Here is a 26,637-nt window from a genome sequence, read left to right as displayed (position 1 = left end):
CCAATATGGAGAGAAAAACAAAGTCACCAGACAACAAAAGGTAGAAAAAAATCATTTTATTTTCATTTTAGTGTTTGGAATATGTCCAATTTGAGAATTTACATCTGTTGTCTTATTTTGGACTGGATATACTGGAGCTGTAACAGCTTACAGAAATTATTTAGAATGAAAAAAAATCAAGTTATTTTTTTCCTCCTATACTAGTATTATATTTTCAATGATGTCTGTTTATATGCGCCATGGCTGGTATAAGGGGTGTGGCTAATGTTGGTGTGGCTATAAAAGGGGTGGAGTCATATGTGGTGACCCCCACCCATAATGAGTACCAGCACCTTTTTTTCTACAAAAAAAAGCACTGCTGATCATGCACAGTTTGGAACAAGCAGCCATGAAATACAGTGGATGGAAAGCAGAAGGATGGAAGGAGGGGTGATCATCAGGTGAAGGAAGAGGGAATGAGCTAGAGAAAGGGAAAGGAACCTTTCAAGGGTGATAAAGGAAACCAGACAGAGCACAACAGTGGAGAGAAAGCAGAAGGTGGGAGGTGGGAGGAGGGGTGATCATGCACCACAACAATTGCATCTTATTTTTTAAGCTTGTCTGTTTACTTAAAGGAGAAGCCGGGCTGCCAAATCCACAATTACTGTCCGTCCTCAAACCTGGTCTGCTGACGCCAGAACTTCCCTCTGCCATGGCCCACCCTTGCGGAAGAAGGACGTTACCTCAGAAGGGGGTGGGCCAAAGGAGAGGAGAGAAGCTCCTGTGTCAGTGGCATTGGCTAATGTAGCTGCTGGTGCTGCCCTGCCTGCATGGAGGAAACAAGGGGGGGGGGGAGTTCGCAGACAGGAACGGAGCGTCAAGTGCGGGAGGGGGACAGATAGAAAGGGAGCATCATGGTCACGGTAGGGAGAGAGAGGGATGTGGGCGTGGGGCACATCACATGGGAGGTTAGCACTGGGCTCCCCACAACCCTTGGCCCTCAGGTACTGCCCAGTTGCCCGAATGGTCAGTCCGCCCCTGGCTTGTACTGTTTATTGTAGGGAAGGAGACAGAGAAATAAGTCAAAGTTAAGACATTTACTGGGGGAAATTCAAGGGATATTGAATCAAATGATTGCCTCAATGGATTATTCAAAATTTCTGAATATTAAGGCCATACCTTACTGCCATCCACAATCATCCATTCAAGAACATCGAGATGACCTCCATCTGCTGCCCAGTGCATGGCTGTACAACCTGACTTATCTCTGGTTTCCCAAGATGCACCATGTGTCCTAAGGTATTTAACAATATCCAGGTGTCCCGCAAAACAGGCTAACATTAGGCTATGAGAGAAAAAGAATGATACTTTTTAAGGCCAGATGTGTTTACAAAAAGGCTGCCAACTGGATCCAGATTCACAGGACAGGGTTGATCCAGTCCTGGGTTTACCCCGGTGAAATCTGGGACTTGTAATCTTGCCGTTCTTAGGGAATGAAATGGGGAAATCAGAACTACAAGACCTGCAAATCTGGATCCAATTGGCCGCCTCAGTTTACAATTCCATAATATTATCAACTAAGCTGATAAATAAAAAGGGGAAATTTTGACTCACCTGTTAATTTCCTTTCCTTGAATCCTGCCAGACCAGTTCAAATAAGTGGGTTAGGGTTGCAAACTAGATCCAGATTCACCCGGGGGGGGGGGGGGGGGGGGGGTTGATCCAGCCCTGGGCTTACCCTATTGCATGCAGGGACTTGTAGCCTTGCTTTTCATAAGAAATCCAATGAGGAAATCAGATCCATAAATCCCTGCATGCAATGGGGTAAGCCCAGGACTGGATCAACCCTGTAGGGCAAATCTGGATCTAGTTGGCAATCCTACTGCCAGCAGATGTAGCCAGATAAAAACAAATCAAAACTGACTTCACTCCCCTTTCTAGGGAGTTGGTAATGCCTTCACCTCTTCAGTATTCTACATCAAAGCTAAGACTACTGAAGGCAATTCTTATGTTTTGGGTTTCAAATTCACCACCTACGCCAAACCTGGTGCAGTCAAAGTCATCATGTCATGGTCATTAACCCAGGAAAAGGAATCCCATGCATCAAGGAACAAATGTCTTCAGAGTGGGCTACAACATACTGTTATGTTTCTGAATTTGTCAGACACAGATCTCTTGACTGTTATGGCTTCCATCCATAGGTAAGTTCTGGACTGGTGTGGCAGGACTTTGGGAAAGGAAATTAATGGATAAGTCCAAATTTCTCCTTCCTTATTGTCCACAGCATACCAATCCAGATGTAGGATGTAGATTTATCTACTCAGACCGGGCAGAAAAAAGCCACAATAGTACTCAGAAATCCTACACCTAAGGTGTCAAACCTCCAGAACTGCATACCCACACTGAGGCACAGAAAAGGAGTGCAATGAAGGCAAGGGCACTTTCCTACCATTATCTTCTGGAAGACAGTCTAACTCTGCAAGGATTCTTGCGCTCTAACCAAGTGGGCTAGCCAACCATCTGGGAATTGCCAATTCTCATTAGCGTGGGTCTGAGGCAATAATCTCTTTGAATCCTCCTTGAATCAATGCCTTAAAATACCACTGTACCTTATTAAGCCACATCAACAAACCATGGATCTATCCCAAAATTTAGATGGACCTGGGCTGGCAACTGAGTTTTTAACCATTGGAAGAGAAAAAGACTGATTCTGCCAGAACAAAATACCACCTTCAGAAAGAGGAGGGGATTGGGAAAAAAAGTTATCCTTTTCTTTGCCTAAGGAGATCAACCTCTTCGCCAAGAGATACAACCCTGAGAAGCTTGAAAGAAAGGGACTAAGCCCTCAGGACTAAAACCCACGTTCAAAATAATGGTCTTACAAGCTTGATTTTCCCTGAGAGGATCACATTCAGAAGAATAGTAAGGAAGTTTCGGTTCCTTTGTCCCAGAGCCAGTCTCTGCCTTCTCTGAGAGCTGTGAATTTATCTTCATCCCAATCTCTAACTTTAGCACCCTGTTACTGACACCACCCTGGGATAGAGTGCCTCTCAATTCCTTCCCTTCCCCTCGTGGCCTATAAAGTGAAGATACTTACCTGTAGCAGTATTCTCAGAGGACAACAGGCTTCATATTCTCACAAGTGGGTGACGCCGATCCTGTCGCCCGGTCCAGCTCTTGACATAATAAACAAGAGCTTTGTGGAGCGCAAGCACCCTCCCGCCTGTCGCGTAAACACAGTCTCTTCAATTTTATACTAAAGCAAAAAAATAAAGTAAAAATAACCAAGGAGACAACTGCAAGGGGAGGTGGGCGGAACTGTGAGAATATGAAGCCTGCTGTCCTTGGAGAATACCTACTACTGTAATGGAATCTATGTAGGATGCAAGGATCAAATCATAAAGAAACTTCAGACCACCCAAAACACAGCAGCCAGGCTTATATTTGGAAAAACACGTTTTAACAGCGTCAAACCACTCAGAGAAAAATTGCACTGGCTACCAATCAAAGAATGTATCACTTTCAAAATCTGCACGGTTGTTCATAAAATTATTTACGGCGAGGCACCGGGATACATGACAGACCTCATCGACCTGCCAACCAGAAACCCCACAAAATCTGCATGATCATACCTAAACCTCCACTACCCAAGCAGCAAAGGACTCAAATACAAATCATTCTATCACCTAAATTTTCGGAAAGCACTAAAGACAGACCTGTTCAGAAGAGCATACCCCACCAACCCAACATAAAAATACCTGGTCACCTGTGACACATTGAGGCATATTTTCAAAGCACTTAGCCTTCCAAAGTTCCATAGAAACCTATGGAACTTTGGAAGGCTAAGTGCTTTGAAAATATGCCTGAATGCAACCAAAGACCGTAACGGACATTACGTGACTCTTCTTGCCCCTTTCCCTCTCTAAGTTCCCCCCAACTGTACCTACCATACATGTACCTCATTCTACCACAATATCACTTTGTATTCATTCATACCATGTATTTGTTCAGACCGTAATCGGTTAACGCCATTAACAGTTATATGTAAGCCACATTGAGCCTGCAAAAGGTGGGAAAATGTGGGATACAAATGTAACAAATAATAAAATAATAATAATAATATATTCGCTTTCTCCAAGGACAAGCAGGCTTCTATATTTTTTTGGCAAGATGGCGGCTGTTTAATATTTTTTTGGCAAGATGGCGGCTGTTTAATGGTTCACATTACAACTAGCTCCGTTAATGGTTGACTGAAAACTCGGCAATAAACGTGTCTACTCAATTCTCAACTCAACTCCACCATTCAATTGATCCTAGATCAGTAGTAAATTAACAAACATTATCAGACCTGACTCATGGTACTGTGGGAGATTTAAGCATAAAGCATCTTCAACTTCGTGTCCCCATTCACCCGAATTACCGTGTACCAACGAAGGCCACTTCTACATGACCTGAACGGATCATTGTTTAGACTGACAATAATTGATGCTATTCGATCGTTACTACCATCGGGAGAACAGAATTACCGCAGCTGCCAGACCAAGTAAGTTATCAGGAACTTTGATTTCTGTCCGCATGGGAGCACAAAACCGCCCTGCTGAGCCTCCCCTCTCATAACCGCCATCACTATCGGAATGCACGGCAGGTTGTTTAGTCCCGACAGGGAGCTCTGAGACCCACTGGAAGTTCTCTGTTAACTCCACTGAATCAGCCTACCTTTGTGCCTCTAATCAGCTGTAGCTCCGAAGGGAGCCCTAAATCGCACCTTGACTAGGCGGATCGGCTCAGCGCCTTCCCAACACCAGGGTGGTGATGGTTGGTGGGTCACGTGGCGTATCTGAACAAAGCGCGGTACGTTGCGGAGCGGTGTGGAGGCAGATGCATGTCGAAGCCCCAGGAGCTAAGAACTGTGTACCTAGTTGCTGCTATCATCGTGTGGCTGTAGCGACCGTTAGGACCCATGTGCTGCCTTTATCTCTGTGAGTGAACCGCTGTGGTCAATCGATCCGAACATCAGGAGAGCAGTGCCAGGGAGAGCGGAGGTGAATCCACTGCTACTGCTAACTTGACTGCTTGATTGCTTGAGCATCGCGAAGGTGGTGGATTTCTTCACCCGACTGAGAGCTGCGAAGACGCTGTTGGACTACACGTGCACTGCTACTCTGGTGATTCCCGCTATAGCTTCTGTTTTGTCCCAGTCCTATTGGTCTTGCTGACCCGGTGCTGTCTGCTCCAGTTTGTGACCTCCAGCTTGCATCCTCAGTCCTGTCACCCTGCAATCTTCAACGTAACCCTGCTGGTCCTGCTGACCCGGTTCTGTTTACTCTAATTTACTACCTCTAGCTGCATCCTTAATCCTGCCAGCCTGCAATCTTCAACTTAACCCTGTTTGCTCCAATTTACCACCTCCAGCTGCATCCTCAATCCTGCCAGCCTGCAATCTTCAACTTCTGCTTCAGCTCAAGTCCTGCTGATCCGGTGCTGTTTGCTTCAATCTACCAACGGTACTCCCTGCCTTGGCTTCTGTTTTGGCTCCAGTCCTGCTGGCCCAGTACTGTTTGCTCTAGTTTTTTTACCTCTAGCTTGCATTCTCGGTCCTGTTCCAGCCTGCACCCTCTGTTCCAGCCTGCACCCTCTGCTACGGTCTGCTCCCTCTGCTCCAGCCTGCTTCATCCGTTCCAACCTGCTGTTCCAGCCTGCACCCCCTATTCCAGCCTGCTCCCTCTGCTCCAGCCTGTTTCATCTGTTCCAACCTGCTTCGTATGCTCCAGCCTGCATCATCCATTCCAGCCTGCATCATCCATTCCAGCCTGCACCCTCTGTTCCAGCCTGCTCCATCTGCTCCAGCCTGCTCCATCTGTTGCAGCCTGCTCCATCTGTTGCAGCCTGCACCCTCTGTTCCAGCCTGCTCCATCTGTTCCAGCCTGCTCCATCTGTTCCAGCCTGCTCCATCTGTTCCAGCCTCGCTGCCTCAACTCTGTTTGTGACTGTTAGCTAACTGTCTAGCTATCTGTCTACTATTATTGGCTGTTCTACTATTGCATATGCATTACCCTGAATTGTATTATCTTGTATTATTGGCTATTACCTCTAATGCCTATACGCTCTGAGCCTATCTGAACCTCCACCCCCTTCAGCTTATTCTGAGCATTTCTGTACCATAATCTGCTATTCTTATGGCTCCTGTACACCTGCTCTTCTTGGCACTATCCCTTCCTAATCTGTTTCTCCTTATAAAACCACTTCCCACCTTAGGAACACATTATCTTCCCTCTGTATTCATCACCTCTCCATCCCTCTCCTCACCATCTCTTTTTTCCACCCCCTTCTTCACAGCTCTCAACCTTCAATGCTTCCTTCCTTCCGTTCACCCCTCGCCTTTTTACCTGAGTACATCTCGCTTTCGTCGCTGTCATCGTACCTCTCCTGCTCTCCTCTGTGCTCTCCTGCTCTCCGCTGGTGACATTAATCCCAATCCTGGTCCCCCACATCAACCCTCATCCTATACGTGCAGGCCTTACCATGATACCTCCAATCTTATTTCTATTCCTCTCCACCCCCCTTCTTCTCTGCCCTTCTCTTGTGCTCTATGGAATGCCCGCTCTGTCTGCAACAAAGTCTCCTACATCCATGATCTCTTTATCTCTCATACCCTTCATCTACTTTCCCTAACTGAAACCTGGATTTACCCTGAAGACTCTGCTTCAATTGCGGCCCTATGTCATGGAGGTTATCTCTTCTCCCACACTCCTCGCTCAGTTGACCGCGGAGACAGTGTCGGGCTACTACTCTCACCCTCCTGTAAATTTCAACCCATTCTTCCACCTCAGTCTCACTGCTTTTCTTCCTTCGAAGTCCACTCGATCCATCTATTCGCTCCTCTACCTCTCTGGGTAGCAGTTATTTATCAACCCCCTGTCAAATCCCCCTCTTCCTTTCTCACTGACTTTGATGCCTGGCTCTCCTTCTTTCTTGAACCTTCATCTCCTTCCCTCATTATTGGGGATTTTAACTTTCATGTTAATGACCCATCTAACTCTTATACTTCTCAATTTCTTGCCTTAACATCCTCCTTCAATCTTAAACTGTGCTCCACCGCCCCTACTCACCAGAATGGCCACTGTCTTGATCTTGTATTCATCTCTAACTGCTCACCCTCCAATTTCCTTGCCTCAACTCTTCCCCTATCTGACCATCATCTTTTAACTTTCACATGTAAGACACCCTCCTCCTCAGTCCCGTCCTATTCTAGCCAACACGTTTAGGAATCTACAAGCTATTAACCCTTCTACCTTGTCCTCCAGTATCTCTAATCTTTTCTCTATTGCTATATCAACCAAATCCGTCAATGAGGCTGTCTCTTCCTATAATACTATTCTGTCATCTACTCTGGACACTCTCGCTCCTCCCGTGTCTCGTCCTGTAAAACGTACCAAACCCCAGCCTTGGCTGACCCCTACTATCTGCTACCTACGCTCTTGTGCCCGCTCTGCTGAACACTTTTGGCTTAAATCTCATGCCCATGCTGACTTCTTACACTTCAAATTCTTGCTTACCTCCTTCCAATCTGCTCTCCAACTTGCCAAACAGGATTATTATATCCAATTGACTAACTCAATTGTTTTGAACCCTCAACATCTCTTTGTCACACTAAACTCTCTCCTCAAAGTGCCTTCTCCTCCAACTCCCCCTTCACTTTCTCCCCAGACTTTGGCTGATTACTTTCATGATAAGGTTCAGAAGATTAAACTTGAATTCGCAACCAGCTCTCCTCCACCCTCTCTTCCCTTAGTCCACTCTCTCAACCCTCTTACCCCTGCCTCCTTTTCTTCCTTTTACGAAACCACTGAGAAAGAAACTTTACTTCTTCTTTCATCTTCAAAACTAACCACCTGCCCCACTGACCCTATCCCCACTCATTAATTCAACACTATCTCTCCTGCTGTCACCCCTGTCATCTGTCATATCCTCAATCTGTCACTTTCCACTGCGACTGTCCCTGATGCCTTCAAACATGCCGTAGTCACCCCACTCCTCGAAAAACCTTCTCTGGATCTTACCTCTCCTTCCAACTATTGCCCCATCTCCCTCCTCCCTTTCTTATCCAAGATACTAGAACGTGCTGTCCACCATCGCTGCCTCAACTTTCTTTCTTCTCAAGCTATTCTTGATCCACTCCAATCTGGCTTTCGCCCCCTTCATTCAACTGAAACATCACTTGCTAAAGTCTTCAATGATCTATTCCTGGCTAAATCCAAAGGGCTCTACTCTATCCTCATCCTTCTCGATCTTTCTGCTGCTTTTGACACGGTTGATCACAGCCTACTCCTTGGCACGCTGTCCTCACTTGGATTCCAGAACTCTGCTCTTTCCTAGTTTTCTTCTTATCTCTCTCAGTGTACTTTTAGTGTATACTCTGGTGGATCCTCCTCTTCCTCTATCCTGCTCTCAGTGGGTGTACCTCAAGGATCTGTCCTAGGACCTCTCCTTTTCTCCATCTATACTTCCTCCCTTGGTGCTCTGATCTCAGCACACAGTTTTCAATATCACCTTTATGCTGATGACTCCTAGATATACCTCGCCACACCAGAAATCTCGGCAGAAATCCAGGCCAAAATATCTGCCAGCCTGTCTGACATTGCTGCCTGGATGTCTCACCGCCACCTGAAGTTCAATATGTCCAAAACTCAGCTCCTTATCGTCCCACCTAAACCAACCTCTCCCCTTCCCCCACTCTCTATTTCTGTCGACAACTCGCTCATTCTTCCTGTCTCATCTGCTCGTAACCTTGGGGTCATCTTCGATTCCTCCCTCTCCTTCTCTGCACATATTCAACAGATTGCTAAAACCTGTCGTTTCTTCTTCTATAATATCACCAAAATTCGCCCTCTCCTTTCTGAGCACGCTACCAGAACCCTCATCCACACTCTCATCACCTCTCGCTTGGACTACTGCAACTTGCTTCTCACAGGTCTTCCACTCAGCCATCTCTCTCCTCTTCAATCTGTTCAAAATTCTGCTGCACGATTAATATTTCGCCTAAGTTGCTATGCCCATATCATCCTTCTTCTGAAGTCACTTCACTGGCTCCCTATCCATTTCCTTATACAGTTCAAGCTCCTCTTATTAACGTACAAGTGCATTCACTCTGCTGCCCCTCATTATCTCTCTACCCTTATCTCTCCCTACACTCCTTCCCAAGAGGTTCTGGAAGCAAAATTTAGGCTCTTAGGTAGAAAGCTGAAATCCAGATCCTCCAGGGTAGCATTTTCTGAAATGCTACCTGTGCCACGCGCAGGGCCCAAGAGACAGGCAGAGCTCCAGAGTCTCAATGCGTGGATGAGACGATGGTGCAGGGAGGAGGGCTTTAGATTTGTTAGGAACTGGGCAACATTCTGGGGAAGGGGGAGCCTATTCCGAAAGGATGGGCTCCATCTTAACCAGAGTGGGACCAGGCTGCTGGCATCGGCGTTTAAGAAGGAGATAGAGCAGCTTTTAAACTAGAAATGGGGGGAAGGCCGACAGTCGCTCAAAAGAGCATGGTTCGGGATAAGGTATCTTTCAAAGATATCACCATAACAGGGAAGATAGAGTATCCTGATAGTGAGGTTGCAAAAGAGATTGTAGTAGATCGGGTATCTTTAAATAACAATAAAAATCAGACAAAAGATTGCCAATTAATACTGTCAAGTACTAAGCATGATGTACTTAGGAACAACAAACATAGTTTGAAATGTCTATATGCGAATGCCAGGAGCCTAAGAAATAAGATGGGGGAGTTAGAATATATTGCACTAAATGAAAAATTAGATATAATAGGCATCTCTGAGACCTGGTGGAAGGAGGATAACCAGTGGGACACTGTCATACCGGGGTACAAATTATATCGTAGTGATAGGGTGAATCGGATTGGTGGAGGGGTAGCATTGTATATTAACGAGAGCCTTGAATCAAATAGATTGAAAATTCTGCAGGAAGCAAAACACTCCTTGGAATCACTGTGGATTGAAATTCCATGTGCAAAGGGGAAAAGGATAGTGATAGGAGTGTACTACCGTCCGCCTGGCCAGGACGAACAGACGGATGCGGAAATGTTAAAGGAAATCAGGGACGCAAACAAACTGGGCAACACAATAATAATGGGGGATTTCAATTACCCGCATATAGACTGGGGTAATGTAACATCTGTACACGCAAGGGACATAAGATTTCTTGATGAAATCAAGGACAGCTTCATGGAACAGCTAGTTCAGGAGCCGACAAGAGAAGGAAAAATACTAGACTTAGTCCTTAGTGGTGCTCATGATCTAGTGCAGGGGGTAACGATACGAGGGCCGCTTGATAACAGTGATCATAATATGATCGGTTTTGATATTGGCATTGAAGGAAGTGAAACTAGGAAATCAAGTACGCTAGCGTTTAACTATAGAAAAGGTGATTACGACAAAATGAGAAAAATGGTGAAAAAAAGACTGAAAGGAGCAGCTCGCAGAGTAAAAAACTTGCATCAGGCGTGGATGCTGTTTAAAAACGCCATCCTGGAGGTTCAGGACAAATATATTCCACGTATTAGAAAAAAGGGAAAAAAGACTAAACGTCAGCCGGCGTGGCTAAACAGTAAGATAAAGGAAATCATTAGAGCCAAAAAACAATCCTTCAGAAAGTGGAGAAGAGAACCAACTGAAAGTAACAGGATAGATCATAAGGAATGCCAAGCCAAATGCAAAGCGGAGATAAGGAGGGCAAAAAAGGACTTTGAGAAGAAATTAGCGTTGGAAGCAAAAATACATAGTAAAAACTTTTTTAGATACATTAAAAGCAGGAAACCGGCCAAAGAGTCGGTTGGGCCGCTGGACGAAAATGGTGTTAAAGGGGCGATCAAGGAGGACAAAGCCGTAGCGGAGAAATTAAACGAATTCTTTGCTTCGGTCTTCACCGAGGAGGATTTGGGGGGGACACCGGTGCCGGAAAGAATATTTGAAGCGGGGGAATCGGAGAAACTAAACAAATTCTCTGTAACCTTGGAGGATGTAATGGGTCAGTTCAGCAAGCTGAAGAGTAGTAAATCACCGGGACCTGATGGTATTCATCCCAGAGTATTAATAGAACTAAAAAATGAACTTGCGGAGCTACTGTTAGAAATATGCAATCTGTCCCTAAAATCGAGTGTAATACCGGAAGACTGGAGGGTAGCCAATGTTACTCCGATTTTTAAGAAGGGTTCCAGAGGAGATCCGGGAAATTATAGACCGGTGAGTCTGACGTCGGTGCCGGGCAAGATGGTGGAGGCTATTATTAAGAATAAAATTGCAGAGCATATACAAAAACATGGACTGATGAGACAAAGTCAGCACGGATTTAGTGAAGGGAAGTCTTGCCTCACCAATCTAATGCATTTTTTTGAGGGGGTAAGCAAACATGTGGACAATGGGGAGCCGGTTGATATTGTATATCTGGATTTTCAGAAGGCGTTTGACAAAGTGCCGCACGAAAGACTCCTGAAGAAATTGCAGAGTCATGGAATCGGAGGTAGGGTATTATTATGGATTAAGAACTGGTTGAAAGATAGGAAGCAGAGAGTAGGATTGCGTGGCCAGTATTCTCAGTGGAGGAGGGTAGTTAGTGGGGTCCCGCAGGGGTCTGTGCTGGGTCCGTTGCTTTTTAATGTATTTATAAATGACCTAGAGATGGGAATAACTAGTGAGGTAATTAAATTCGCCGATGACACAAAATTATTCAGGGTCGTCAAGTCGCAGGAGGAATGTGAACGATTACAGGAGGACCTTGCGAGACTGGGAGAATGGGCGTGCAAGTGGCAGATGAAGTTCAATGTTGACAAGTGCAAAGTGATGCATGTGGGTAAGAGGAACCCGAATTATAGCTACGTCTTGCAAGGTTCCGCGTTAGGAGTTACGGATCAAGAAAGGGATCTGGGTGTCGTCGTCGATGATACGCTGAAACCTTCTGCTCAGTGTGCTGCTGCGGCTAGGAAAGCGAATAGAATGTTGGGTGTTATTAAGAAGGGTATGGAGTCCAGGTGTGCGGATGTTATAATGCCGTTGTATCGCTCCATGGTGCGACCGCACCTGGAGTATTGTGTTCAGTACTGGTCTCCGTATCTCAAAAAAGATATAGTAGAATTGGAAAAGGTACAGCGAAGGGCGACGAAAATGATAGTGGGGATGGGACGACTTTCCTATGAAGAGAGGCTGAGAAGGCTAGGGCTTTTCAGCTTGGAGAAGAGACGGCTGAGGGGAGATATGATAGAAGTGTATAAAATAATGAGTGGAATGGATCGGGTGGATGTGAAGCGACTGTTCACGCTATCCAAAAATACTAGGACTAGAGGGCATGAGTTGAAGCTACAGTGTGGTAAATTTAAAACGAATCGGAGAAAATTTTTCTTCACCCAACGTGTAATTAGACTCTGGAATTCGTTGCCGGAGAACGTGGTACGGGCGGTTAGCTTGACGGAGTTTAAAAAGGGGTTAGATAGATTCCTAAAGGACAAGTCCATAGACCTCTATTAAATGGACTGGAAAAATTCCTCATTTTTAGGTACAACTTGTCTGGAATGTTTTTACGTTTGGGGAGCGTGCCAGGTGCCCTTGACCTGGATTGGCCACTGTCGGTGACAGGATGCTGGGCTAGATGGACCTTTGGTCTTTCCCAGTATGGCACTACTTATGTACTTATGTACTTATGTACTTAACTCCATTCACTAGGCAAATCTCTCCTAATTGCACCCTTCTCCTCCATCGCTAACTCCAGACTCCGTTCCTTTTATCTCACCGCACCTTATGCCTGGAATAGACTTCCTGAGCCATTACGTCAAGCTCCATCCCTAGCCACCTTCAAAACCAGGCTTAAGGCCTACCTGTTTGATGCTGCTTTTAATTCCTAACTTGTCACCTGCTCATAACCTTATCTTGTCTTCTTCTCTTCAATAGTCCCTTCTCCCTATGTGTCCTATCTGTCTGTCCTACCCTTATCCCTTATTTGTCCTGTCTGTCTGTCCTGATTTAGATTGTAAGCTCTTTTGAGCAGGGACTGTCTTTCTTCATGTTCAATTGTGAAGCACTGCGTATGACTGGTAGCACTATAGAAATGATTTGTAGTAGTAGTAGTATATTCTCACAAGTGGGGAAACCCTAGCATCCAAGCTCACAAAAAACAATAAACATTGGTTAATTGGGGCTTGCAAGGGCTAGGACATAACACAGATTAACCTGAATGAGAGTGCAGCCTGGAACAGAATAAAAATGGGCCTAGGAGGGTGGAGTTGGATTCTAAACCCCAAACAGATTCCCCAACACTGTCTGCCCAAACCGATTGTCGCATCGGGTATCCTGCTCAAGGCAGTAGCGTGATGTGCATTTTTGGACTAAAGTCCACGTTGCAGCTTTGCAAATTTCTTCAATGGAGGCTGACTTCAAGTAGGCTACTGACGCAGCCATGGCTCTAACATATGAGCCGTAACATGATCCTCTAGGGTCAGCCTAGCCTGGGCATAAGTGAAGGAAATGCAATATGCCAGTCAAACCAAAAGGTGCGTTTCCCAATGGTGACCTCCATTTTGTTGGAATCTAAAGAAACAAAAAGCTGGGCGGACTGCCTGTGGGGCGTTGTCCGTTCCATGTAATAGGCTAATGCTCTCTTGCAATCCAGGGTGTGCAAGCTGCTTTCGCCAGGACAAGCATGAGGTCGGGGAAAGAATGTTGGCAGAACAATCGACTGGTTCAGATTGAACTCAGACACCACTGTCGGCAGGAATTTAGGGTGCGTGCAGAGGACTACTCTGTTCTGATGAAATTTAGTATAAGGTGCATCCACTACTAAGGGATGAAGCTCACTGACCCTATGAGCTGAAGTAGCAGCCACCAAGAAAACGACCTTCAAGGTCAAGTATTTCATTTTTATTTTTACATTTTATTTTTGTATAAGTTTTACAAATTAAATCTAAGCAATTTCATTTGAACAGAAAAGTGTTACACAAGAAAATTATAACCTCTCATAAAGAAACATTTTTAAAGAGAATATAACAGTCAAGTCCACAATATTAGGATCCAGGACTAAACAAGAGAAAGAAATAAGGAAAAATTAAAGGCAATATTATACCTGAGGAATATGAGCTAGAAATTAATTATATACAGAGCTCTACTTATTCTCCTGAAACTCTTTTAGTTGCTACAAAGGCTGACAAGTGAGAAGATTTAAAAAAAACATATTTAACAGCATTATATCTAATAATACATTTACATGGATATCTTAAGAAAAAAGTTCCACCTATTTGCAGAACTCCGGGTTTCAATAATAAGAACTGTTTACGTCTACGTTGACTATCTCTTGATACATCAGGAAATAATTGAATCTTAAAGCCTAGAAACAATTTCTCTCTGTTTTAAAAAACATTTGAAATAACCATTGTTTATCAGGAGATAGTGCCACCAAAGCAACCAAAGTCGCTGCAGTGGATAATTCTGAATCTGAGGTATCCAATATAGTGGAAACATCCAAAGAGTTTTGCTGTTGTTCCACTGCTTTTCTTGGTAGATAGTAAACTTGTGTAAAAGTTTCATGTAACGCTTCACCATTTCCAACAGCCTAACCATAGTTACCCTTGGAAAGTTTAAAAAGTAAAGATTATTGCTCCTTGCAAAATTTTCACATTTATTTCTCAAATTAGACAAGTCTTTAACTAAAGAAATCTGTACATTTTGAATATTAGAAAAATCCTTGTCAATTTGATCCATTCAAGGATGCAATTCCTTCGCCTCTGTTTCAACTTTTCCTACTCTCTGTTCTACTTGAGAGAGCTTCTGTGTAAGAGCAGCAGTTTATGAAAGAAAAGTCTTACCTAGATCAGAAATTAAAGACCATAAAGAGTCTAACGTTACCTCAGTAGGTCAAGTATTTCAGATGGCATGAATTCAGCGGCTCAAAAGGAGTTGAGATCCGATGACACTAGTGGAGAATTGACAGAGGGCTTTGACGAAAACAAAGCTATCATGAAGTGAACAACTAAAAGCTGTCCAGAGATGGGCTTACCTTCTACACGTTGATGATAGACACTAATTGCACTAAGGTGAACCCCTATGGAGTTGGTCTTTAGACCAGACTCTGACAAGTGTAGAAGGTATTCAAACAAAGTGTGTGTAGGGAAAGGGATCTAGGAATTTGCTCTCACACCAGACGGCAGACCTCCGCCATTTAAAAGAGTAACACCTATTAGTGGAATCTGTCCTGGTAGCCAGCAAGACCCAGGAGACACCCTCAGAAAGATCCAAGGAAATAAATTCTAGGCTCTCAACATCCAAGCTGTGAGAGCCATTTCTGGAGGTTGGGATGTAGAAGTGGCCTCTTGTTCTGTGTGAAGAGGGTGGGAAAACACTCCAATCTGAACGGTTCTTGGGAGGAAAATTCCAGAAGAAGAGGGAACTAAATGTGAGGTGGCTGAAATGGTGTGATCAGAACCATGGTTCTGCGGTCTTGCTTGAGTTTCAACAAAGTTTTTGACACTAGATGTATCGGAGGATACACATACAGAAGACCTGTCCCCAGTTGAGGAGTAAGGCATTGGCGCTAGTCTGCCGAGGGCCTGAAGTCTGGAACAGAACTGAGGGCCCTTGTGGTGATCTGAGTGGCAAAATGATCTACTGAGGGGGTGCCCCATGCCTGGAAGATCTTGTGGGCTATGCCCATATCAAGAGACCACTCGTGTGAGTACATTATCCTGCTCAGCCTGTTTGCCATGGTATTATTTGCACCCAACAGATAAGTGGCTCGAAGAAACATGACATTTGGTGAGCCTAATGCCACATCTGGATGGCCTCCTGACACAGAGGGCGCGATGTTGATGTAATACATTACAACCTGATTGACATGAGCTCCCCATACCAGGAGAGATGCATCTGTTGTCAGCACTATTTGTGGCCGAGGAATTTAGAATGGAAGTCCCAGAGTCAAATTGGATCGAATTGTGCACAACTGAAGAGAGCGTAGCAGCTCTGAGGACACTTGAATGATATCTTCTAGACTCCCTGTGGCTTGAAATTACTGAGAAGCAAGGGTCAATTGATGTGATCTCATGTGAAGACGAGTCATGGGTGTAACGTACACAGTAGAAGCCATGTGGCCCAGCAATGTAAACATCTGCTGAGCTGTGATCTGCTGAGAGGCACTAACCTTGGACGTTAGTGAGACAAGATTTTCACTCTCATTTCTGGGAAGTAGGCTTGAACCCTCTGTGTGTCGAGCAGGAGTCCTATGAACTCCAATTGCTGGACAGGGTGTAGATGGGATGTGGGGTAGTTTAAATGAATCCTAGTAGCTATAGCATCCAAATAGTGGTGCTCTGAGGTACTCTTCACTAGCCAATCATTGAGATATGGGAACATATGGAGCCCCAGTCTGAGTAGCAATGCTATAACTACTGCTAGACATTAGGTGAAGACCTTGGGAGTCGACGCAAAGCCAAAATACAACACGCAATACTGAAAGTGATGTGTTTCCAGCCAAAACCGAAGATACGTCTAGAGGGCTGGAAGTATCAGAATGTGAGTATATGCATCCCTTAAGTCCAGAGAGCATAGCTGAACGTTTTTATGAATCACTGGAGAAGAGTGCCCAAGGAAACCATTCTGAACTCGGACTAAAAATTTGCTCATGGCCCTTAGGTCTAAGATGGGACACATCTCCCCTGACTTCTTCTGCAGAAGGAAGTACCTGGAATAGAATCCCTACCTAGTGGAATGGGTTTGACTGCAAGATCCTTTAGAAGGGTGGAGAGTTCCTCTGCAAGTACCTGCCTGTGCTGAGAGTGGATTGAATGAGCTCTTGGCAGGCAATTTGGAGGTTTGAGATGTCAATTGAGGGTGTATCAGAGATGGACTAGTAAAGAACCCACTGGTCGGAAGTTAAGAGGCCACATTAGGTGAAAAATATTTTTGCTTCCCCCCAACCGGCAAGTCATCCGGGACGGACACTTTAACTGTGGATATGCTCTGCTGGATCCAAACAAAAACTTGTCCCTTGCCTTGACTGGGGACAAGCAGGGGCCTTAGGTGCACGCAGTTGACATGAACGAGTGCGCTGAGGAAGAGCCTGAGTAGGAGGACAAGCCGAAGGAGTGTACCTACGCTAGAATAGTAGTAGAGATCGCTCTTTGGCTTGCCAAAAAACCTCCTAGCTAAGGCGGTTGGTGCAGAAGGCGCCCAGCGGGAGAGAGAAGAGATTGTATCAGTATGCTTCTTGATTTGATTTGATCAGACCAAGTACAAAATATTTATTTTCAATTTTAAGATAATAAAAGTCCTAAAGTTGAAAATGTGCAATGTTCTACTGGTAACAGAAGTTGGGGGTTTACTGTGGCTTCCACTTAATTTTTTTTTAAATTGTTTATTTATATTTTAAATCAAATTAAACAAATTGTTACATTTGAACAGGCAATGCAGACAAAAACAATATTTTATGAGAGACATTATATCCTCCCATAGAAGGCACAGTTATCAAAAAGGAAACATTTTAGTCTTCTTTAGACCACAACAAGAGGGGGGAGGTCTACCAAATTAAGAAGACTAGAGTTTATAAGAAATTAAACAGAGGAAATATACATAGCATGCAAACCTATCTTGTTTCACTTAATTTTCTTCAAAGGGTCAACGGTTAGTCAATTTCTTCATATTTATAAATACTTTTAACTGTTCTGGTTGATGGAAAATGTATTTTAATCCCAGATACTTTACAACACATTTACAGGGGTAATTGAGATAGATATAACTTCTGTTCTCAATACTAAAAACAACTTCCTCCTTTCTTAAGTTTGCTTAGTTATATCAGGGTATATCCAAATTCTTTTACCCCTGAACAATGTCTGCATTTTTTTAAAATATAATCGTAGCACTGCATCTAAATCTTGCTGAAAAACAAAAGACGCAATTAGAGTTGATCTTTCAGAGTTTACGCTTAGGGTTGACTCTAGTATCTCAGTAATGTTCAAAGATTCTTCTTGATTTTCCTTTGAAATCGCTTGTAGAGTAGTTACAGGTGATTTTTTTGAGGAAATATAGTATACTTTATTCAAAGGTGGAATGGATTCCGGGGAAAAGTTTAATACTTCCTGTAAATATAATTTAAAGGCATCCAAAGGGTTGATGCCCATTTCTTTCGGGAAATTCAAGAGTCTCAAGTTAAGTCTCCGATTGAAATTTTCTATTAATTCTAGTCTACATTGTGTAGACAAATTGTCTTTTACCAATGATACGGAGACTTCATTCAATTTATTAACATCTTGCTTAAGACCATCCAATTGTTCCTTTGTTTCTTGCTATGTTATAGTAAAAGTCTGGGATAAAGTTGCCACAGTACTTACTAAATCTTTAATCTCCTTTGCTGAATTGGCCACCGTTAACTCCACTCTCTGGAGAGCCGTCCAAATGCTCTCCAGGGTTGCCGCCGATTTTTCCCCCCGTATCGGGGTATGATGTTCAACCGCTGACATCAGGCTTCCCTCAGAAACCGCCTCTCCTGCTCCTCGAATCGGGACCGCTGCATCGACCTCTTCCGGGTCGCGCTGGTCACGCCAGGAAGGGCGTTCTTTGGGAATCGGCAGTAGATGAAGATCTGGAGGGGAGAGTGTAACCTCAAGCCCCAAGTCTCCTAGGGAGTCTTCACCCACGGAGACAGCAGGGCCCCTTCTAGGTTCCAAGGTAAGTTGCTTCATGGTATATCTCACGATAGTCTGCTGCACCGGAGAGGACATCCTAGTAGCCGAGGCTGCTACTTTCCCCTTACGTTTGGTATGGGGCATCTTATTTAAGGAAAATACGCTAAATTCAGCAGACTAACAAAGAGCTCCGACGCTAGCATTCAGCATGCCGCCATCTTGGACACACCCCCCCTCCACTTAATTTTTTATGCATATTTCTTTCTAATTTGCAGTTTCTTATTTTTACTAGATCTGTATTTTCCATGTGTAAAAGAAGTGAGGGATTTTGTTAACACATAGGTTGTGCACAGAAATCTGTAACAATCCAGCTCATTTTCTCTTCAAAACTGGATATGTACTGCAGAATTATCATACATACATTTGTTACAGTTTGAGTTCTTAGACTTGGTGTTGATATAGATTAGGAAGACTTTGTACTAATTGTAACAGATTGTTGGGCAAAAATGACCACTGCTACTGCCAGTCACTCTAAAGTGTTGTCTCTTCCTCCCCCTACACTCACTGACCTGTAGGAGCTCCTATAGCTGGCAGAGAGATTTGGCATGCAGCGCTTACCTGCTACTGCTGCTTCTTTTTCCTCTGCAATCTGATTGCAAAAGAAAGTTGGCAGAAGCAGCATCAGACTAATGCTGCTTCCCAATTCCTACCGAAGAGTAACACTAGGGAAAGAAGAAATGGGTGATTGTGCTGGCAAGGGGTGTGGGAGAAAGAAAAACAAGTGCCTCATGAGGGTAGGAAGAATGAAAAGAGATGATTTTGGTGCATGGGATTAGGGAGGTAAGAAAAGTAATCATGCCAGGGGATAGGAGAGAGTGGAAAGATAAAATGCACTGGCATATTACCTTATCACCAATTAGGTTTACTTGTTATCTCAGCAGTTTAATTTATATATTATGGCAACATATGTAGCACTGTTACAACCATAGAAATGGTTTGGTTGATCTCTTAAGATAACAGCTATGAAGCAAAGTCAAGTGTTTTTGTCACCCAGAGAAAGTAATTATAAACTATCGCACACCATTAATACAAGTAGTCTTTCTTGTTGTCACAGTGGTGCCCTGTAAGAAATCTTAATATGGTGACGCCAACCTTTTCTGTCATACATTTTTGTTCTGTTAGGATGTATGACTGACTGGCAGTAAGAAAGGCAATCCCTGTTATTTATTCTAAATGAGTAGTAGAAAGTAATCATGTCACAATTCTCTGGAATTGAAGGAACTTCATTGGCTTCTGGTATGTTCTCATGTTCAGTTCAAAGTTTTGCTTTTGATTCACAAAGCTTTGAATAATGAGGCACCTTTAGCCTTTGCGACTACACTGAGAATATATCATTCAAGCTGCTGTCTGAGATCATCTGATAAATTGTTATTAGATGTCCCCAGTTTTTGGCATGTCAGACTGGACACACATCACTCTACAATGGTCAAGATTGAAGGGGCCCATCTTTGGAACACTCTCCCTTACGAGATCAGAAGCATAAGCTAAGTTTTACAGTTTAAGAAGCAATGTAAGAAGATTATTTTTTTTTTGCACAGGTTTATGGTCTCTGATTATATATTTTAATATTTGTTTATTTTGATGTATATTGAATTTGTCTTTGTTTTATAAAATCATTATTTTTTTATGTATATTGGTTGAGTACACTGTCTATAATTTGCAGATAGTGCAGTTATATAATCATAGTTTATCCATACCTGTCCTTTCCACTTCCATTGACCTGGTTCACATCCGCTCCTTTTTCCACTAATAAACTCACAAGCCTGCATAAAACAGATATTTTCTTAAAGCTACAGCTACTACAACAAACAATTAGAATTCAAAATTTCAATTAAAACAGAAAAGCCTACTTTTAATGAATCCCTATTCCAAGATAGAAAGTAACAATTCTAGGGTCCTGTTTACTAAACAGCATTATAGGTGCATTAACATTTTTAACTCACAATAACCATGTACACGTGTTAACCATGTACATGCCTACAATATCCCTTTAGGTGCCCATATAATTAACGTGCGTGCTAAGTGTAGGCAGGCTAAAAACTCTAACGCACCTTAGTAAACAGGGCCCCTAATCTTCTACAACAAATGACTTTTGTTGTATTTATTTATTTAGGGGTCCTTTTACAAAGCTGCAATAAAAAGTGGCCTGTGGTAGTGTGGGCGCATGAAATTGCTGCATGCAGAGGCCACTTGTTACCACAGCTGGAATTTCCATTATTTTAAATGAAAGTCGTAAATGGTAGTGTGCTAATTAAAATATTAGCGTTCGGGAATGTGCTGCCTGAACTCTTACCACCATCTATTTAGAAGGCAGTAAAGGCTCATGTGCTAACCCAGCGGTAATCAGACAGCGTGCGGCAATGACTGATTACTGCCAGGCACACCTACAATGCTCCCCCGCACTAGAAAATAGAAAATTGTTTTCTAGCATGGGAAATACCACTCAGCAAACACAAAACTACCATAGGGCACCAGGGTACACCTACTGTTTTGCTGCACGGTAGCCCTACCACAGCTTAGTAAAAGGGTCCCTTAATGTTTGATGGGGTTGCTAGTTCCTCTCTGCTCTAAATGCAAAATGAACAGCTATGGAAATGCTTCTGGCTCTAGTGAATTCTGAGGAAAGGTCCACGAGAAATTTCCCTTTCAAAATTTGCTTGCACACCCATAGATGTAATGTATCTGCAGGATTGCAAGCAAGCTGCCATTTTTTTTAACAATTAAGAATGCACATGGTGGCTCAGAGGCAGAACTGTGCATTACCAATCAGAAGACATGGGTTCAATTTGTAGGCCCAAATTCTGCTCATCAACCTAGCTGGGTCTTTGCTGCTCAGACAACACTGACCAATGCTGGGGGAAGAGAAAGAGTTCCAGCCAATGTTCAGTGATGACACTTATAGGCATGGGTGTAGTTTGACTGATTCACTTGGGGGGCAAAGGGTGTGGTTTGGCACATTAGCATATTCATTTGCATACATACACCTCAGACATATTCATTATGGTTATTAAAAAAACAATAAACACACACAACAGACTAAAATGCTAAATATGAAGTCAGCATATCAAAACAATGAAGATATATATATTTTTTAACTGAAATAAGCCAGCACCATGGGAATCTGGTAAGGCTATAGAGAGTGCTACAAATAAATATAATAGCTTGCAAAACACCATCATTTTGACCACATGAACCCCGCCCAGCCAAGAAATATGAAGATGCTCCCACTTATCTAAATCAGCCCAAAGCACACGCAGCAAAGATGGGTAATTAGCCCTATAAAGATCTCCCCTCTTGGCCGTCAACTGGACCCCAAGATATTTCAAGGACTTAGAAGCCCAATGAAATGAATAGTGGGCTTGTATCCAAGTAATATCTTCCATCCCCCAAAGATATATTTAAACGTTCAGACCGCAAAGTTTAATTTCAATTCTGAAACCCTCCCATAATCCTCCAAAACGCGCATCACTCCTGGCAGCAACGTCTGCGGACTCTCTAGAGTGAGCAGCACATCATCAGCAAATAATAACAGCTATGTCATAAGGCCTCCCACTCTGAATGCCCCTATCAGTCCTATTCCGAATCAATGTAGCTAAGGGTTCCATAGCTAAAGCAAACAACAAGGAGGATAATGCACAGCCCTGTCAGGTGCCTCTTGACAATGCAAAGCTTTCACCATAAGCCCATTAATTTGAAGAGTGGATAAGGATTTAGTATAAATAAATTTTACCCATGCTAGAAACTATCCCATAACTCCCAAACAGCTAAGAAGTTTTAAAAGAAAGACCCAAGATACCCTTTTTCAGCGTTGATACCCAATATCAATGCAGTACCCGCTTGTTCCTGAGCCAAAATCACATGAAGTACTCTTCTAATATTATCTAAGGTATGACAGCCCATAATAAACCCTGTCTGATCATCTTGAATTAATTTAGACACACATATATATATATATATATATATATATATATATATATATATATATATATATATATATATATATATAGCCAATATCTTCATCAATACTGTTTATACTGGAGTCTGTTGTTATACCCCCTAAAATATGCCCCTAGTCTCAGAGAAGGCTGTAATATGTGGAAATTCTTTCTCTGATATATTTCCACTTACCATAGGAAATATACCATTTGGACCTAAGGGGCAATAGGGTTTCTGTCTCCTTACACCCACCCCAATATACAGTGGACAGAGGAAACAGAGAAGACAGAGACTATGTTCCTTTGAAGGGGAAAGTCTTTATTACTTACCAATTTAGGTAACAACAAAGCAATCAGGCAGTAACAAATAGCAATTTGTTACAAAAGGGAGAGAGACCACTGTGGTAAAGAGTCACTCAGTTGATCATCTCAGCCTCTGTCTAAATACAACACAGCAGCCACTTATATACTCTTTTGTACAATGGAAATTCCTTCCCAAATCATACAGCTTGCAATTTCAGCTAATTTTTGTCTTACTTTGCTGTTTACATAGAATGAAACACATTATCTAAATGTTTATGGAATACAGCAAGTCCAAGGTTTCTCAGTCATCACTTTGCTACAGGAATCTCTCCAGAATTCGGGTCTTATCACTGTTTTGTCTAGAAACCTCAAAACATCTTCGCTTTCAAACTGAGTAAACATTTTTAGTGTCCTTGTGTATGTAGAATCAGTGGCACCACTCTGTCAGGGAGGGGGAAGAGTGCTCCTTGCTGTGTCAACATGACCATGTATTTACAGAGTCAGCAAAAAGTATAGAAATTGCTGCTTGAAGGGCTCTGGCTACACAGAATGTTGCTCCCAGGCATTTTAAGTTAGAGCCCTCAGTTCATGGGTCATAACTGACTTGTCAGTGGTCAGAAAAGTGCAAATCAATTCAATACCTTATAATCTATACCCAAGAGTGAAATGGGATGATAGGATCCATTGTGTGGGATCCTTGCCTGGCTTCAGAATCAGGGTCACCCCAGCCAATCTCCAAGAATATGGCAACTCCCCATCATGTTGAAGGCTATTGAACAATCTCATGAGTAGCCACACTAAAAGCCCCAAAAAGCATTTATAGAAACTATTAGTAAAGCCATCTAGCCCAGGGGCCTTACCAGTGGGCAGGGTTTTGATAGCCCGAAGAGTCTCCTCCTCTGTAAATGGCGCTGATAAAAGGGCAGCCTCATTTTTAGTTAAGCTGGGCAATGCCACTTGAGCTACATAATGATCCACTTCCTTGCTCCTCGGGACAAAACTCCAGAGTATAAAGATCCCGACAGAGGTGAGTGAAAACTGAGCTTATATGTGGTGAATCCCTATACTCCACCCCCGCTGAATCCTGGATAATTTGGATAAAATTTCTCACTTGCTTTTGTTTCAGTTTGTAAGCTAAAAGCCTCCTTGACTGATTACCCATTTCAAAATATTCTAGCTGAAGTATGTGCAAACTCGTTATCAAATCTAGGTCTCTAATAGAATTACACAATGTATCTAACTAAGCCAAAAGGCTTATGTTGCTGTTCAAGTAGCCCAAGTCGATGACATAATTCCTCCCATGTCTAGGCTCTCTGCTTTCGTCTATGGGCTCCCAAGGCAATAACCTACTCCTTATCTGCATGGCCATATTGAATCCCATCCGCAGTTATTCAACACTGGGTGAGCTGTAAGGTTAAAATCACTCCACAGAAATGGCCCTCGAATTTAGATCTTATCAACCGCTCAATTTCCAAACAAAAAGCCTTCTGCTCTGAATTCGGAGTATAAATATTTACCAACGTATATAGGATTTGGCCCAAAAGCACTTTGAGGAGAATGTATCACCCATTTTTCTCCCTCACAATCTCCCGTACCACTGGGTTAACAGAACGTTCAATAAAAATCCCCACCCATGTGTTCTAAGATGAGACCTATTGGAAGCTAAAAATACATACAGGTATTTCTTATGACAGAGAAGATATTCATGATTAGGGGTTTGAGGTGTGTTTCCTCTATAAACTCCACCCCTTCATGTAAACGTTCCACCTCTTTAAAAAGCAATTGGCACTTTTGAGAAACATTGAGGCTTCAAATATTTAAAGAAAACAAAACTAACTGTTTAACTGACCCCATTATGACAGGAAATGAACCAAAGCCTCCTAGATGATCTGAACCATAAAAGAGGTGCTACCCTCTTCTCCCATATAAGTGCACCCCAGAGCAGCCAAGGCATCTCACTTCTTAAACCCCTCTATCCAAATACTTCCCCACAGCTTCCTTCCTCCCCTTACCCCACCTACCCCCTATTCAACCCCCACCCCTCCCCCTCAACAGAAGGACCCAGCATAGTTGGGCCACACAGGAGAGTGAAGCCACTCGGTTCTCTCCCCCCCCCCCCCCCTTCCAACAAACATCAGCAGATTAACTATAGCATAATCTCAAACATTCCCAAAGAACAGAGGTCACCTCCCATATTCTCAGTAGAATGACCAAAAAGTCAAACGGCCTCCCATAGAAGACCAAGATAATCACTCAAGACCACCAAGGCAGTCTTAAGTCCGGAGGCTGATCAAGTGAGGCTTCCCTATGTACCAGCTGAATTGCGCTGCAGTCGTCCAGTCCTAGGGTCACCCCGGTGCCAACGTTGTATTGAGGGATTCGCTTTGGTGCGTCCCAGCTCTGTGCTACCGCACATCTCCATCCATCCATAGCTCAGCGTCTTTCAACAATGCCAAAGCCTCCTGAGGCACAGTGACCTTATGCTGTTGGTTTAGCAATGAAAAAGATAATCCAAATGGATATTGCTATCTGTATTGAATATTATGTGAAGTCAGGCACCTCGTCACCTCCCAAAAGTCCCTGTGCTTCTATAAAGTGATAGTCAATATACCTGCAAAGATCTCCACTTTACAATTCTGCCAGGTTATATATGTCCCATTTGTTGCACTGCACACAAAATGCATTCCTTGATCGGATACTGAAGAAAGCAAGCCACAATATCTCGAGGGTGGTCTGTCGGTTTGGGCCCCAGGGCTCTATGCATGCATTCAAAGTTAATCATGGGTAACTCAGCTCCTGGAGTAGTTGCATGTAGAAATTGATGACAAATGACACTGGTGGAGGTTTGACAGGGGGCTTTGACAAAAGCAAACCTCTCAGGAAGCGAACAACTAAAGGCTGTCCATAGATAGGCTTACCTTCTACATGCTGATGATAAGCACTAATTGCACTCAGGTGAACCCTTATGGAGTTGGTCTTGAGACTAGACTCTGACAAGTGTAGAAGATATTCAAGCAGGGTCTGTGTTGGACAAGAAAGTACTACTACTACTACTACTACTATTTAGCATTTCTATAGCGCTACAAGGCATAAGCAGCACTGCACAAACATAGAAGAAAGACAGTCCCTGCTCAAAGAGCTTACAATCTAATAGAAAGGGGATCTAAGGCCTTGCTGTCACACCAGAAGTCAAACCTCCTCCATTTAAAAGAGTAACACCTCTTAGTGGAATCTTTCCTGGAAGCCAGCAAGACCTGGGAGACACCCTCCGAAAGACCCAAGGAAGCAAATTCTAAGCTCTCAACATCCAGGTCTTGAGAGCCAGAGACTGGAGGTTGAGATGTAGAATCGATCCCTTGTTCTGTGTGATGAGGGTCGGAAAACACTCCAATCTCCATGGTTCTTCGGAGGACAATTCCAGAAGAAGAAGGAACCATATCTGTCGTGGCCAGTAGGGCACGATCAGAATCATTGTTTCGCGGTCTTGCTTGAGTTTCACAATGTAGAAGGAAGGCATCTGATGCTAGTCTATCGAGGGCCTGAAACCTGGAACAGAACTGAGGGACCTCGTGGTTGATCAGAGTGGCAAAAAGATCTACCGAGGAGGTGCCCCATGTTCTGAAGATCTTGCGGGCTACGCCCATATTTAGAGACCACTCATGTGGTTGCATTATCCTGCTCTCAGCCTGACGGATA

General features: G+C 43.4%; 1 protein-coding gene across 1 annotated transcript in view; it reads right to left on the bottom strand.

The window, feature by feature from the left end:
* FANK1 (fibronectin type III and ankyrin repeat domains 1) overlaps positions 1-26,637 on the bottom strand; it is a 126,383-nt gene that overhangs the window by 25,548 nt on the left and 74,198 nt on the right. Inside the window, exons 6-7 of the mRNA XM_030204800.1 lie at positions 20,401-20,466; positions 1,159-1,324 (exon numbers count right to left, since the gene is read on the bottom strand). Coding sequence (XP_030060660.1) covers positions 1,159-1,324; positions 20,401-20,466 — 232 coding nt within the window. The remainder of the gene's footprint in view (positions 1-1,158; positions 1,325-20,400; positions 20,467-26,637) is intronic.

The sequence above is a fragment of the Microcaecilia unicolor genome, chromosome 5 (genome assembly GCF_901765095.1).
Source record: "Microcaecilia unicolor chromosome 5, aMicUni1.1, whole genome shotgun sequence".
NCBI lineage: Eukaryota > Metazoa > Chordata > Amphibia > Gymnophiona > Siphonopidae > Microcaecilia > Microcaecilia unicolor.
The sequence above is the reverse complement of the archived record's forward strand: the minus strand, read 5'-3'. Positions and strand labels throughout refer to the sequence as shown.